Raw genomic sequence first — 15,086 nt, 5'->3', positions numbered from 1 at the left:
AGTGATTATATCTGGTTCCAACATCCCTGGCAATGAGTTTCAGATTAAACTGCTCTTCCTGCAATAAAATAAAACTCACTCTGTGACCTCAGCCCTTTTGTTTTGATCTCCCTACCATGAGAATAAACACTTTGACTATCTTCATATCTATGCCTCTTATTATAAACCTCTAGCAGGTCACCCCTCGGCCACCTTTGTCCCGGGAAATCAATCCCAGCCTATCCAATGTCTCCACCTAACCAATGTTCTCCAATCCAGTCAACATGCTGGCAATTCTGTATTCTGTAGGACAACCATATCCTTCTTCATCAATCAGAAATGCTTCAAGTGCAGTCTTTCGAGTGTTTTGTGACATGCCAGCTCTTGTATTCTGTACTGCTACCATGCTTAGGGAGGGAATAGGACAAGAATCAGGAAACATATATGCTTTTTATATTAATATCTGGTGTTGCAAAGGTTCTGGAGTCAAATTTCCAGAAAGGGATAGCTGGTCATTTAGAAAAGCTTAATGTAATCAAACCTTTTTTGGAAAGTAAGTATTGGGAGATGTACTGTATCTTAACAAGGAATGAATATTGATTATTATATCAAAGATAAGGAGGGAATAAACAGATCTTTTTTGTGTTAGAAAGATATGACTAGATCTCAGCCATTCACTATTTATATCAATGACCTGGATGAATGAAGAGTGCAGGGTATCCAAGTCTGCCAATGACACAAAAATAGGTGTACAGCTCATTCCCACAAGGATATTGATAAATTGAATGAGTGGGGGGAAAGCTTAGCAAATGGAGTTTAATGTGGGAAAATTATGAGTTTGTAAATTGGTAAATTGGTTCGTCATTGTGACATGTACCAAGGTACAGTGAAAAATATAGCTCGCATATCGTCCTTACAGATCAATTCATTACACAATGCATTGAAATAGTACAAGGTAAAACAACAGAGTACAGAATAAGGTGTTAAAGTTACAGCGAAAAGCAGTTCAGCCAGACAATTAGGTGCAAGGCCATAATGAGGTAGATGGTGAGGTCAATAGACTGCCTTATCATGTTACTACCTTAGAGAGTGGGATGGAAGCAGTCCTTGGGCCTGGTGGAATATGTTTTTGGACTTGTACAATGGGGTGGGGGGTGGAGAAGAGAGAATGTTTGGGGTGGGTGATGTCTTTGATTATGTTGGCTGGTTTACTTGAGGCAGTAAGAATTATAGACAGAGTCCATAGGCGGAGGCTCATTTCCACGATGTTCTGAGCTGTGTTTTCAACTCTCCGCAATTTCTTGTGATGATGGGCAGAGCAGTTGCCATACCAAAACATGGTGTGTCTGGATTCGACTGGATGCATTGATAAAATTGCTGAGAGCCAAAGGGGACATGCAATATTTCTTCAGTCTCCCAAATAGTATATGTACTGATGGTGGTGTCTATCTAGTTGGACTACAGGATATTGGTGATACTGACTTCTGAACCTTCTCAACTTCAGCACCATTGATATAAACAGGAATGTGTGCATCACCTCTCCCCTGAAGTCAATGACTAGCTCTTTTGTTTTGCTGACACTGAGGGGAATGTTATCATGACAGGATACACTAGGCTCTCTATCTCCTTCCTATAGTCTGATTCATCATTACTTCAGATGCAGTCCACTATGCTAGTATCATCTACAAACTTGTGGGTGGAGTTAGAGCAGAATCTGGCTAGCCAGTCATGAGTGTCAGGGAGTAGAAGGCTGAGAATGTAGCCTTGTAGGGCACTGGTGTTTAGGATAATCATTGCAGAGGTGCAGTTGCCTAACCTTACTGATTGTGATCTGTTCGTCAGGAAGTGAAGCATCCAGTTGCAGAGAAAGGTTTTGACCCAGTGGTCCGGAGTTGAACATAGAACATACAATAATACAGCTCCATAGAGGCCCTTTGGCCCACAATGTTGTGCCGACCCTTAAACCCTGCCTCCCAAATAACCCCCCACCTTAAGTTCCTCAATATACCTGTCTATAGTCTCTTAAATGCCTCCACCACTGACTCAGGCAATGCATTCTACGCATCAACCACTCTCTGAGTGAAAAATCTTCCTCTAATATCCCCCTTGAACTTCCCACCCCTTACCTTAAAGCCATATCCTTGTGTTCTGAGCAGTGGTGCCCTGGGGAAGAGGTGTTGGCTGTCCACTCTATCTATTCCTCTTAATATCTTGTATACCTCTATCATGTCTCCTCTCATCCTCCTTCTCTCCAAAGTGTAAAGCCTTAGCTCCCTTAATCTCTGATCATAATGCATACTCTCTAAACCAGGCAACATCCTGGTAAATCTCCTCTGTACCCTTTCCAATGCTCCCATATCCTTCCTATAGTGAGGCGACCAGGACTGGACACAGTACTCCAAGTGTGGCCTAACCAGAGTTTTATAGAGCTGCATCATTACCTCGCATCTCTCAAACTCTATCCCTCGACTTATGAAAGCTAACACCCTATAAGCTTTCTTAACTACCCTACCTAACTGTGAGGCAACTTTCAGGGATCTGTGGACATGTACCCCAGATCCCTCTGCTCATCCACACTACTAAGTATCCTGCCATTTACTTTCTACTCTGCCTTGGAGTTTGTCCTTCCAAAGTGTACCACCTCACACTTCTCCAAGTTGAACTCCATCTGCAACTTCTCAGCCCAAACTTCTGCATCCTATCAATGTCTCTCTGCAATCTTCGACAATCCTCTACACTATCTACAACACCACCAACCTTTGTGTCATCTGCAAACTTGCCAACCCACCCTTCTACCCCAACATCCAGGTCATTAATAAAAATTACGAAAAGTAGAGGTCCCAGAACCAATCCTTGTGGGACATCACTAGTCACAACCCTCCAATCTGAAAGTACTCCCTCCACCATGACCCTCTGCTTTCTGCAGGCAAGCCAATTCTGAATCCACCTGGCCAAACTTCCCTGGATCCCATGCCTTCTGACTTTCTGAATAAGCCTACCCTGTGGAACCTTGTCAAATGCCTTACTAAAATCCATGTAGATCACATCCACTACACTACCCTCATCTATATGCCTGATGCCTGTTCACCTCCTCAAAGAACTCTAGCAGGCTTGTTAGACATGATCAGCCCTTCACAAAGCCACGCTGACTGTCCCTGATCAGACCATGATTCTCTCAATGCCTATAGATCCTATCTCTAAGAATCTTTTCCATCAGCTTTCCCACCACAGACGTAAGGCTCACTGGTCTATAATTACCTGGACTATCCCTACTACCTTTTTTGAACAAGGGGACAACATTTGCTCCCTCCAATCCTCCAGTACCATTCCCATGGACAACGAGGACATAAAGATCCTAGCCAGAGGCTCAGCAATCTCTTCTCTCGCCTCGTGGAGCAGCCTGGGGAATATTCCGCCAGGCCCCGGGGACTTATCTGTCCTAATGTATTTTAACAACTCCAACACCTCCTCTCCCTTAATATCAACATGCTCCAGAACATCAACCTCACTCATATTGTCCTCACCATCATCAAGTTCCCTCTCATTGGTGAATACCGAAGAGAAGTATTCATTGAGGGCCTCGCTCATTTCCACAGCCTCCAGGCACATCCTCCCACCTTTATCTCTGATCGGTCCTACCTTCACTCCTGTCATCTTTTTGTTCTTCACATAATTGAAGAATGCCTTGGGGTTTTCCTTTACCCGACTCACCAAGGCCTTCTCATGCCCCCTTCTTGCTCTTCTCAGCCCCTTCTTAAGCTCCTTTCTTGCTACCCTATACCCTATATTCCTCAATAGACCAATCGGATCCTTGCTTCCTAAACTTCATGTATGCTGCCTTCTTCCACCTCACTAGATTCTCCACTTCACTTGTCACCCATGGTTCCTTCACTCTACCATCCTTTATCTTCCTTACTGGGACAAATTTATTCCTAACATCCTGCAAGAGATCTCTAAACATTGACCACATGTCGATAGTACATTTCCCTGCAAAAACATCAACCCAATTTACACTTGCAGGTTCTGGCCTTATAGCCTCATAATTTGCCTTTCCCCAATTAAAAATTTTCCTGTCCTCTCTGAGTCTGTCCTTTTCCATAATAATGCTAAAGGCCAGGGAGCGGTGGTCACTGTCCCCCAGATGATCACCCACTGAGAGATCTGTGACCTGACCCGGTTCATTACCTAGTACTAGATCTAGTATGGCATTCCCCCTAGTCGGCCTGTCCACATACTGTGACAGGAATCTGTCCTGGACACACTTAACAAACTCTGCCCCATCTAAACCCTTGGAACTAATCAGGTGCCATTCAATATTAGGGAAGTTAAAGTCACCCATGATAACAACCCTGTTATTTTTGCACCTTTCCAAACTCTGCCTCCTAATCTGCTCCTCTGTATCTCTGCTGCTACCAGGGGGCCTATAGAATACCCCCAACTGCTCCCTTCCTGTTCCTGACTTCCACCCATACTGACTCAGAAGAGGATCCTGCTACACTACCCACCCTTTCTGTAGCTGTAATAGTATCCCTGACCAGTAATGCCACCCCTCCTCCCCTCCCACCCATCCCTTTGAAAGCACTGAAATCCTTACTACCTTTACACCCTTTATTCTGCTTCTCGTTCCTCAAAGAAACTGTAAAAGAATTCAAGAATCCAACTGTCTTCAGCTAGACACTCTGAGTGGACTATCTACTACGTGGACACAGCAGACAGCAGCCAGGCTAATTCACTCCATGTGTTATCAGGATCTGGCTAAGCAAGAAATTCAGAATTTTCTGAATTTGTGATTCAGAAGGAGAAGAGGGGAAAATATTGGAACTCAAAAGGCTTCAGATTTTTGGAACATTGGACTCTTCCAGGGAAGGTAGAACCTGTACTGAGGGGATGGTTGCACCTGAACAGCAGAGGGGCTAATATTCTTGTGGGAAAGTTTTCTGGTGCTGCTCTAGGAAGTTTAAACTATAGTTTCAGGGAGATGGAAACCAGAGAGCAATGCAATAAGTATTATGGGTGAGGCAGACGAGCTCGGAGCTTGGATCAGCCTATACAGAAATAAACTGTGGGGAAAAAAAATCTACCTAGAGCTTTTTGTTTTCTCTGACTGAAGCCTCAAAATCCCAACTCTAACACTGTCCACTCCAGTGATGGCCGCTCCACTTGCCCCTAACTAATTTTAATTTGCTCTTGCCAATCAATCCCGATCACTGACTTGCCACTGCTCAAAACAGCAGACCGCCATGATTAGCTGCCTTACGTACTCAATAGGCGAACCTGAGAAACATCTTCTCACACTTGGTTTCAGGAGCAGGAGGACTGGCACCTCAATATTCCAGGATTTTGATATTTCAGACATGATCGAATGGAATGGACTAAAAGGGGAAGGATGGCATTCCTAGTCAGGGAAAATGTTACAGAACAGACTGGAGGCTGTATGGGTGGAACTGAGGAATAAGAAAAGGATGACCAGGTGAGCAGAGTTTAGCAAAGCAAATCGCAGAGAGATAGCAGACAGTTGCAAGAAAAATAAGATAGTGACTGGAACTCTCATGCTGTAAAACTGCTGGAAGGAAAAGTGTTTGTCAAATGTGTTCAGAAAAGTTTCCTGAATCAATATACGTATAGATGTCCCAACTAGATTACATGCGATACTGGATCTCCTATTGCATGTATGGAATGAGATGGGATGTTTTCTGGCAAAGGCATGCTTGGTGAGTGAGATGCCTTCAAAAGTGATATTTTGACAGTATAGAGTTTGCAAGGCTAACAGGTTTAGGGAACCTAGGATTTCAAGGAATACTGAGGCTCTGGTTAAGAAAAAGAAGGAGAAGCATAGCAGGTATAGGCAGAAAAGAACAAATGTGGTACCTGAGGAGTATAAGCAATGGAAGAAAATACTTAAGAGAGAAATAAGGAGGACTAAAAGAATGCATGAGGTTGCTCTAGCAGACAAGCTGAAGGAGAATCCCAGCGGCTTCTACAGATATATTACAAGCAAAAAGATAGCAAGGGACAAAATTGGTCATCTTGAAGACCATCTATGCATGGACCCAAAAGAGGTGAGCGAGATCTTAAATGGAATTTAAGAGGGAAGAGATTGCTGAGCCTCTGACTAGGATCTTAATGTCCTCGTTGTCCACGGGAATGGTACCAGAGGATTGGAGGGAGGCGAATGTTGTCCCCTTGTTCAAAAAAGGTAGTAGGGATAGTCCAGGTAATTATAGACCAGTGAGCCTTATGTCTGTGGTGGGAAAGCTGTTGGAAAAGATTCTTAGAGATAGGATCTATGGGCATTTAGAGAATCATGGTCTGATCAGGGACAGTCAGCATGGCTTTGTGAAGGGCAGATCGTGTCTAACAAGCCTGATAGAGTTCTTTGAGGAGGTGACCAGGCATGAGGCATATAGATGAGGGTAGTGCAGTGGATGTGATCTACGTGGATTTTACTAAGGCATTTGACAAGGTTCCACATGGTAGGCTTATTCAGTAAGTCAGAAGGCATGGGATCCAAGGAAGTTTGGCCAGGTGGATTCAGAATTGGCTTGCCTGCAGAATGCAGAGGGTCGTGGTGGAGGGAGTACATTCAGATTGGAGGGTTGTGACTAGTGGTGTCCCACAAGGATCTGTTCTGGGACGTCTACTTTTCGTCATTTTTATTGACGACCTGGATATGGGGGCAGAAGGGTGGGTTGGCAAGTTTGCAGACGACACAAAGGTTGGTGGTGTTGTAGATAGTGTAGAGGATTGTCGATGATTGCAGAGACACATTGATAGGATGCAGAAGTGGGCTGAGAAGTGGCAGATGGAGTTCAACCCGGAGAAGTGTGAGGTGGTACACTTTGGAAGGACAAACTGCAAGGCAGAGTACAAAGTAAATGGCAGGATACTTGGTAGTGTGGATGAGCAGAGGGATCTCAGGGTACGTGTCCACAGATCCCTGTAAGTTGCCTCACAGGTGGATAGGGTAATTAAGAAAGCTTATGGGGTGTTAGCTTTCATAAGTCGAGGGACAGAGTTTAAGAGTCGCGATGTAATGATGCAGCTCTCTAAAACTCTGGTTAGGCCACACTTGGAGTATTGTGTCCAGTTCTGGTCGCCTCGCTATAGAAAGGATGTGGAAGCATTGGAAAGGGTACAGAGGAGATTTGCCAGGATGCCGCCTGGTTTAGAAAGTATGCATTATGATCAGAGATTAAGGGGGCTGGGGCTTTACTCTTTGGAGAGAAGGAGGATGAGAGGTGACATGATAGAGGTGTACAAGATATTAAGAGGAATAGATAGAGTGGATAGCCAGCGCCTCTTTCCCAGGGCACCACTGCTCAATACAAGAGGACATGGCTTTAAGGTAAGGGGTGGGAAGTTCAAGGGGGATATTAGAGGAAGGTTTTTCACTCAGAGAGTGGTTGGTGCGTGGAATGCACTGCCTGAGTCAATGGTGGAGGCAGATACACCAGTGAAATTTAAGAGACTAGTGGACAGGTATATGGAGGAATTTAAAGTTGGGGGTAATATGGGAGGCAGGGTTTGAGGGTCGGCACAACATTGTGGGCCGAAGGACCTGTACTGTGCTGTATAATTCTATGTTCTATGTTCTATAACTATAAAATGCCTTGTTTGCTATTGGCTTTCTAAATATTACATATTACATATGCTTCCTTTATCTTCTTGATTAATTTCACCACCTTTCATAATCCAAAAATCTCTTACCTTGCCACCCTTGTCCTTACTTCTTAATGAAACAAGCCCGTAAAGATGTCACCTGATACAGGTCACATCTATCCTAGAAGAGGTTCCAATGATCCTTTAATTTAGATCTTGCACCCTGCACCAATTCCTCAGACATGCATTCAACTATTCTACCTTTCTGTTCTTGTCCACTGGGAGTAATCGGGAGATGAAAATCTTTGTGATTCTACTTTCATCCTTTTCTAATTCCCTCTAATCACCAAACAAGGACCTGCTCCCCTTTTATCCATGTTGATGGTACCAATGTGCACCACAACCTCTGGCTGCTCGCCTCCTGCTTGAAAATGTCCTGTAGCCTCTCTGAGCCATCCTCAATGCTGGCACCAGAGAGGCAATACATCATCCTAATATCTCTTTCACAGCCACCGAATACCCTGCCTGTCCCTAGTTATCGTCTTATATCGTGATTGCTCTTCCTGACTTCACCCTTTCCCACTGAGCCTGAGAGCCAGTATCAGTGCTACTGACATGACTCTGCTGCTGCCCCAACATAGTTCATCCCCTTCAGCAGCACCCGAAGGGATATACTTATTATTGAGGGGAACAGCCACAGGGGAATCCTTCAGTCTGTCTGCCCCCTCTGCCTCTCCTGGTGGAGACCTATGTAACTACCTGATACCTATATCTTAGACGTGACCACCTCACTAAAGTTCTTATCTGTGACGCTCTCACTTTCTTAGATAATCCCAAGTATGTCCAACAGCAGCTTCAGTTCCTTCACATGGTCAGTCAAGAGTTGCAGCTGAACACACTTCCTTCAGGTGAGGTCACCTCGGACATCCTGCAGGAGGAGTATGCCACTGTCCTGACTGCCATCCCAAATACTCCAGTAATAACTCTGAGGGAAACCTTACCAACACATACCTGCTTATCCTCCTCTCACTGAAGCCTTCTGAACCAAAACCTCAGCATTTATCCTCACACTCTTCACCTGCAACTCAAACATAGCCACCCCTCTAAAAGCTTGCCTCGCTTTTACTTGCTGATGGTCTGCCTCTGGACTCACTAAGCAGAGTAGAGACAGGAAGTGAGTAAAATGATACCACTGAATGGTTCAGAGATGAGGGAATGCCGCTGTTTAGAAAATCTGGACACAAAGATTAAAGGAATAGGAGAGTAAGCTGTCCAGTTCTTTTAGTATGCTCTGCCATTCATCAAGATTGTAGCTGATTATCTGCCTCAGTGCCTTCTCCAGCACTATCCCCGTGTCCCTTGACTAACTTAATGTCCAGAAATAAGGCAAAAGAGCAGAATTAGGCATGTTGGCCCATCAAGCCTACAATGCCATTCCATCACAGCTGATTTATTATCCTTCTCAGTGTCATTCTCCTGTCTTCTCCCAAAGCCTTTGACACCCTTACTAATCAGGAACCTATCAACCCCCACTATTAAGCCTATCTAATGACTTGGCCTCCATTGGTAAGGGTGCTGAGGAAGGGGGTTTCTTGGAATGTATGGGGGATGGTTTTTTGAACCAACATGTCGAGGAACCAACTAGAGAGCAGGCTATTCTAGACTGGGTATTGAGCAATGAGGAAGGGTTAATTAGCAATCTTCTCGTGAGAGGCCCCTTGGGTAAGAGTGACCATAATATGGTGGAATTCTTCATTAAGATGGAGAGTGACATACTTAATTCAGAAACAAAGGTTCTGAACTTAAAGAAGGGTAACTTTGAAGGTATGAGACGTGAATTAGCTAAGATAGACTGGCAAATGACACTTAAAGGGTTGACGGTGGATATGCAATGGCAAGCATTTAAAGATCGCATGGATGAACTGCAACAATTGTTCATCCCAGTTTGGCAAAAGAATAAATCAAGGAAGGTAGTGCACCCGTGGCTGACAAGGGAAATTAGGGATAGTATCAATTCCAAAGAAGAAGCATACAAATTAGCCAGAAAAAGTGGCTCACCTGAGGACTGGGACAAATTCAGAGTTCAGCAGAGGAGGACAAAGAGCTTAATTCGGAAGGGGAAAAAAGATTATGAGAGAAAACTGGCAGGGAACGTAAAAACTGACTGTAAAAGCTTTTACAGATATGTGAAAAGAAAAAATTGGTTAAGACAAATGTAGGTCCCCTACAGACAGAAACAAGTGAACTGATTATGGGGAGCAAGGACATGGCAGACCAATTGAATAATTACTTTGGTTCTGTCTTCACTAAGGAGGACATAAATAATCTTCCAGAAATAGTAGGGAACAGAGGGTCCAGTGAGATGGAGGAACTGAGGGAAATACATGTTAGTAGAGAAGTGGTGTTAGGTAAATTGAAGGGATTAAAGGCAGATAAGTCCCCAGGGCCAGATGGTCTGCATCCCAGAGTGCTTAAGGAAGTAGCCCAAGAAATAGTGGATGCATTAGTGATAATTTTTCAAAACTCTTTAGATTCTGGACTAGTTCCTGAGGATTGGAGGGTGGCTAATGTAACCCCACTTTTTAAAAAAGGAGGGAGAGAGAAACGAGGGAATTATAGACTGGTTAGCCTAACATCAGAGGTGGGGAAACTGCTAGAGTCAGTTATCAAAGATGTGATAACAGCACATTTGGAAAGCGGTGAAATCAACGGACAAAGTCAGCATGGATTTGTGAAAGGAAAATCATGTCTGACGAATCTCATAGAATTTTTTGAGGATGTAACTAGTAGAGTGGATAGGGGAGAACCAGTGGATGTGGTATACTTGGATTTTCAAAAGGCTTTTGACAAGGTCCCACACAGCAGATTAGTGTGCAAACTTAAAGCACACGGTATTGGGGGTAAGGTATTGATGTGGATAGAGAATTGGTTGGCAGACAGGAAGCAAAGAGTGGGAATAAACAGGACCTTTTCAGAATGGCAGGCAGTGACTAGTGGGGTACTGCAAGACTCAGTGCTGGGACCCCAGTTGTTTACAATATATATTAATGACTTGGATGAGGGAATTAAATGCAGCATCTCCAAGTTTGCGGATGACACGAAGCTGGGCAGCAGTGTTAGCTGTGAGGAGGATGCTAAGAGGATGCAGGGTGACTTGGATAGGTTAGGTGAGTGGGCAAATTCATGGCAGATGCAATTTAATGTGGATAAATGTGAAGTTATCCACTTTGGTGGCAAAAACAGGAAAACAGATTATTATCTGAATGGTGGCCAATTAGGAAAAGAGGAGGTGCAACGAGACCTGAATGTCATTGTACACCAGTCATTGAAAGTGGGCATGCAGGTACAGCAGGCGGTGAAAAAGGCGAATGGTATGCTGGCATTTATAGCAAGAGGATTCGAGTACAGGAGCAGGGAGGTACTACTGCAGTTGTACAAGGCCTTGGTGAGACCACACCTGGAGTATTGTGTGCAGTTTTGGTCCCCTAATCTGAGGAAAGACATCCGTGCCATAGAGGGAGTACAAGGAAGGTTCACCGGATTGATTCCTGGGATGGCAGGACTTTCATATGATGAAAGACTGGATGAACTAGGCTTATACTCATTGGAATTTAGAAAATTGAGGGGGGATCTGATTGAAACGTATAAAATCCTAAAGGGATTGGACAGGCTAGATGCAGGAAGATTGTTCCCGATGTTGGGGAAGTCCAGAATGAGGGGTCACAGTTTGAGGATAAAGGGGAAGCCTTTTAGGACTGAGATTAGGAAAAACTTCTTCACACAGAGAGTGGTGAATCTGTGGAATTCTCTGCCACAGGAAACAGTTGAGGCCAGTTCATTGGCTATATTTAAGAAGGAGTTAGATATGGCCCTTGTGGCTAAAGGGATCAGGGGGTATGGAGGGAAGGCTGGTGCAGGGTTCTGAGTTGGATGATCAGCCATGATCATACTGAATGGCGGTGCAGGCTTGAAGGGCCGAATGGCCTTCTCCTGCACCTATTTTCTATGTTTCTATGTTTCTACAACAATCTGTGGCAATTAATTCTCTCCACCTGTGCTTTAATCAGATGGGGAAACTCTCATTGTTCTCTTTCAAGCAGAGAATGTGGAGAGGAGATAAGATAGTGATGCTTAAAATACTGAGCGGTCTAGACAGAAAAAGAAAAGGGGAATTTGTTGGAAATATTGAGAACTATTGGTAAATAGCATGATGTGAAGATAGACGGGCTTACAGAAAGTGTGAGGTGCATTTTCAGTTTTATGTCACTGGCAATATTATAATAAACTAAGTTGTATAAATATGTGAAACAGCAGCAATAAAAGATGAAAGTGGCCAGTGCAGGGGGAGAGTGTGCTGCAGATTGGGAGTTGTGGAGGGGAGCAGAGCACTTGGGCAGCTTGGGGCAAGATGATGTTACCCAGCCTGACAGTTCTGGGTCTTTCGCCTGATAGCAGGAGGTCAAAGAGATTGGGGAAGGTTAGATTCCCTCTCCCGTCACTGTACGTAAGCAGCACTCTCCAGTAGTTACTTGTGTCTCTTAAGAGGTTGGCTTTGGAGCTGAAGCTGCACAATTGTACATCGGATCAACACCCAAACTGGCAGATTGGGCTTTATAGACACAAGAGAAGCTGGAACTCCTGAGCAGCACTACTTCCCGCCACTGCCCGTAAGGAGTTTGTACGTTCTCCCCATGGCTGCGTGGGTTTCCTCTGGGTGCTCTGGTTTCTTTGCGCATTTGAAAAATGTATGGCTTAATAGGGTAATTAGTCACATGGGTGTAATTGCGTGGTGCAGACTAGCTGGGCTGAAAGGGCCAGTAACCGTGCTGCAAGTGTCGAAAAAACACACACACACACAAAATGCTGGAGGAACTCAGCAGGTCAGGCAGCATCTATGGAGGGAAATGAGACTGGGGGAGCCCAGTGATGCTGGTAGGGGCACTTCCAATAGAAGATCCTGATCCCTGAGAGACAGTGTTAGCCTCTATGTAGCCCTCTTCTAGTGTCAGTAAAACATGAAAGAGATTTCTGGTGAATGCTTGTGATTCGTATTCATACATTAGCAGAGTTCACATTTTTGGGGAATGACAATAGATCAGGACGAATTGAAGTAAGAGACACAATCTCCACTGTTGTGGAGGGTTATCTTAACTTTGATTTAGGGTCTCAAGATTGTGTTGGAATGAACAGATTTCGGCTTCTTTGTGAGCAAATCAGACTATCCCTCAATTTATTGAAGTTTGGGTAATGGAGAGGGTTACAATGGACAAAAATTGTGGGATTAGCATTTAAATCAAAATAATCAAGATGCAGGGAGCATGGATTAATTTGAAGGTGCACATACAAGGGTACTGTGCAAAGTCAGGGTATTCCCATCAGTGAGAATTTATCCGCTCGCTGTTATATCGGAATATGTGAGTAATGATCACAGCACCTGGGACTGCTTGGGAACATGTGAATCTGACAACCTGAGAGAATTTATTCAGACATCAACAGTGCCTGATCCTTATAATCGTGACTTTTTTTGTTTTGTTCCTTAATATAAAACATCTGGATACAGGAAGTCAGATGTTAAAATACGTCATAAATCTTTGCAGCAATTCAATTTTAATATCCTCTCTAAACTGACTTGACAAAGCACCCTGGAATGTCCAGTTTTGCTGGGCCCAATCTTCCAGAGTTTGTAAGCAGCCAAGTAGTGGCATGTCAGTGGGTTGTACTTCAGGGACAGGCACCAGAATGTGGAGGTTTCAAACATTTAATGGAATGGCATACAGATGGTCTAGAAGATAAAGAATTGGAATCATGTTTACTATCCTGTGCCCATGATGACGCTGGCTGAGCCTATAATATGTCTCCGTACCTCCTTTCCCCTTTATTACCCACTTTCTACTTTTCTCCTTTTCTGTTTTAGTCCTTCCCTCCTCCCCCTTTGCCCTCACTCCTTTTCATCTTCCTCCCCCTTCCCCCCACAGTACTCCCTTTGTCCATCCACTTTTAGCCTTCCTTTATCTCTCTCTTCCTTTCCCTTTCCTCTTTCCCTCCATTCTCTCTTGTTTCTCCACTCTCCCTCCATTCTCCTACCTTTGCATTTTCATTGCTATTCCTCATTCTTTCTTCCCTCCACTGTTCCTCCATTCCAATTTATTTCCTCTGCTTTGTCTTTCCCTTTAATCCCACTTCCCACACTTCCTGTTCCTTTCTAACATTTTCCCCTGTTTTTCAGCCTGTCCATTGGGATCATTTAAGCCTCTGCAAGGAGACAATCTCTGTCTGAACTGTCCAATCAACAGCCGGACCACCAGTGAAGGGGCCACAAATTGCATCTGCCGGAATGGGTACTATCGTTCAGACTCCGATCCACACGATATGCCCTGTACCAGTAAGTTCACTGTAACAATCTCCTATTGTGTAAACGAGGAGTAGACCCAGGTAAACTCAAGAGAAACAAACATTGTAGACAAACAGTTTCAGATATGGTGGGGGGGGTGGGGGGGGGGCGTAATACTGGGGTAGAGCTGATACAGTCCTGTCAGTCTGGAAGATTTGGACTGAACTCAGAGACACACAGAGACTAGCTTTGATTAACACACAGCCCACGAGCTGTATTAAAACAAGACTTTTAATTAACTGTTCAGGCAAACCTACCCAAGCTCACTCTATAGACAAATGTGGTTAGTATCCAAATACCTCTGGCATCAGCAGTCAAAGATACCTGTGGCCACCAATAAAGCCCAGCTGTAGTTACCAGATTAATGAAAGTAGTGATCTACAGGCCATGCAGAGATAACAAACAGCTTCTATCTTTATAGACATTCATAGGTCAATTTTTCCCGGAAGTTGGAATGTACACTGAATCACTTAATAGGGTAACCATACCCCCACAATATTGCAATGTGGGAAACTGTCAAGTATGAATGGAAGTGATTTCCAAATCAACAGAAGTGATATCCTGTGATGAAACTAACAGCCTATGTTCCTATGGGACGTTGTTGTCTGATTACTGAGAGGAGGGTACATGGAAAGAGATTTATTTTTACCAAAATTGGTTCCTCTTTGAGTTTAACAGTATTTATGAAAACACGTTGTTATTACAGTCTGTGATATCATAACTCAGGAATAGGATAGGAATGGAGAGGGAAAGGAGAGTAACTACAGTGGATAGGGAAGGAATGAGGAATAGAGATTAAAAGGGCCAACGTGGTGTAAAGGAGGGACAATAGAGAGGGATATGAGAGAGAATCCTCTGGGTGGAGTGATGCAACCATAGTTATTGTTCATTTGTTATTCAAGATCAAAAGAGCCAGTGATTATTTATTTATCTTATTTATTGACATACAACGTGGAATTGGCCCTTCAAGCCACGTTGCCAAGCAATTGCCCAATTTAATCCTCGCCTAAGCATAGGACAATTTACAGTGACCAATGAACCTACCTACCAGAACACGAGGAATTCGGCAGATGCTGGAAATTCAAGCAACACACATAAAAGTTGCTGGTGAACGCAG

The 15,086-nt window shown here is 44.0% G+C and overlaps 1 protein-coding gene across 8 annotated transcripts in view; it reads left to right on the top strand.

Annotated features, from left to right (window-relative positions):
* LOC140188781 (ephrin type-B receptor 2) overlaps positions 1-15,086 on the top strand; it is a 490,120-nt gene that overhangs the window by 308,859 nt on the left and 166,175 nt on the right. For all 8 annotated transcript variants that reach the window (XR_011883390.1, XR_011883388.1, XR_011883389.1 and 5 more), the window contains one exon: positions 13,805-13,960. Coding sequence is in view for 5 of the 8 variants with exons in the window: in XM_072245411.1 (XP_072101512.1) it covers positions 13,805-13,960 (156 nt within the window). In the remaining 3 variants the exon portion in view is untranslated. The remainder of the gene's footprint in view (positions 1-13,804; positions 13,961-15,086) is intronic.

The sequence above is a fragment of the Mobula birostris genome, chromosome 27 (assembly GCF_030028105.1).
Source record: "Mobula birostris isolate sMobBir1 chromosome 27, sMobBir1.hap1, whole genome shotgun sequence".
Taxonomy (NCBI): domain Eukaryota; kingdom Metazoa; phylum Chordata; class Chondrichthyes; order Myliobatiformes; family Myliobatidae; genus Mobula; species Mobula birostris.
The sequence above is the reverse complement of the archived record's forward strand: the minus strand, read 5'-3'. Positions and strand labels throughout refer to the sequence as shown.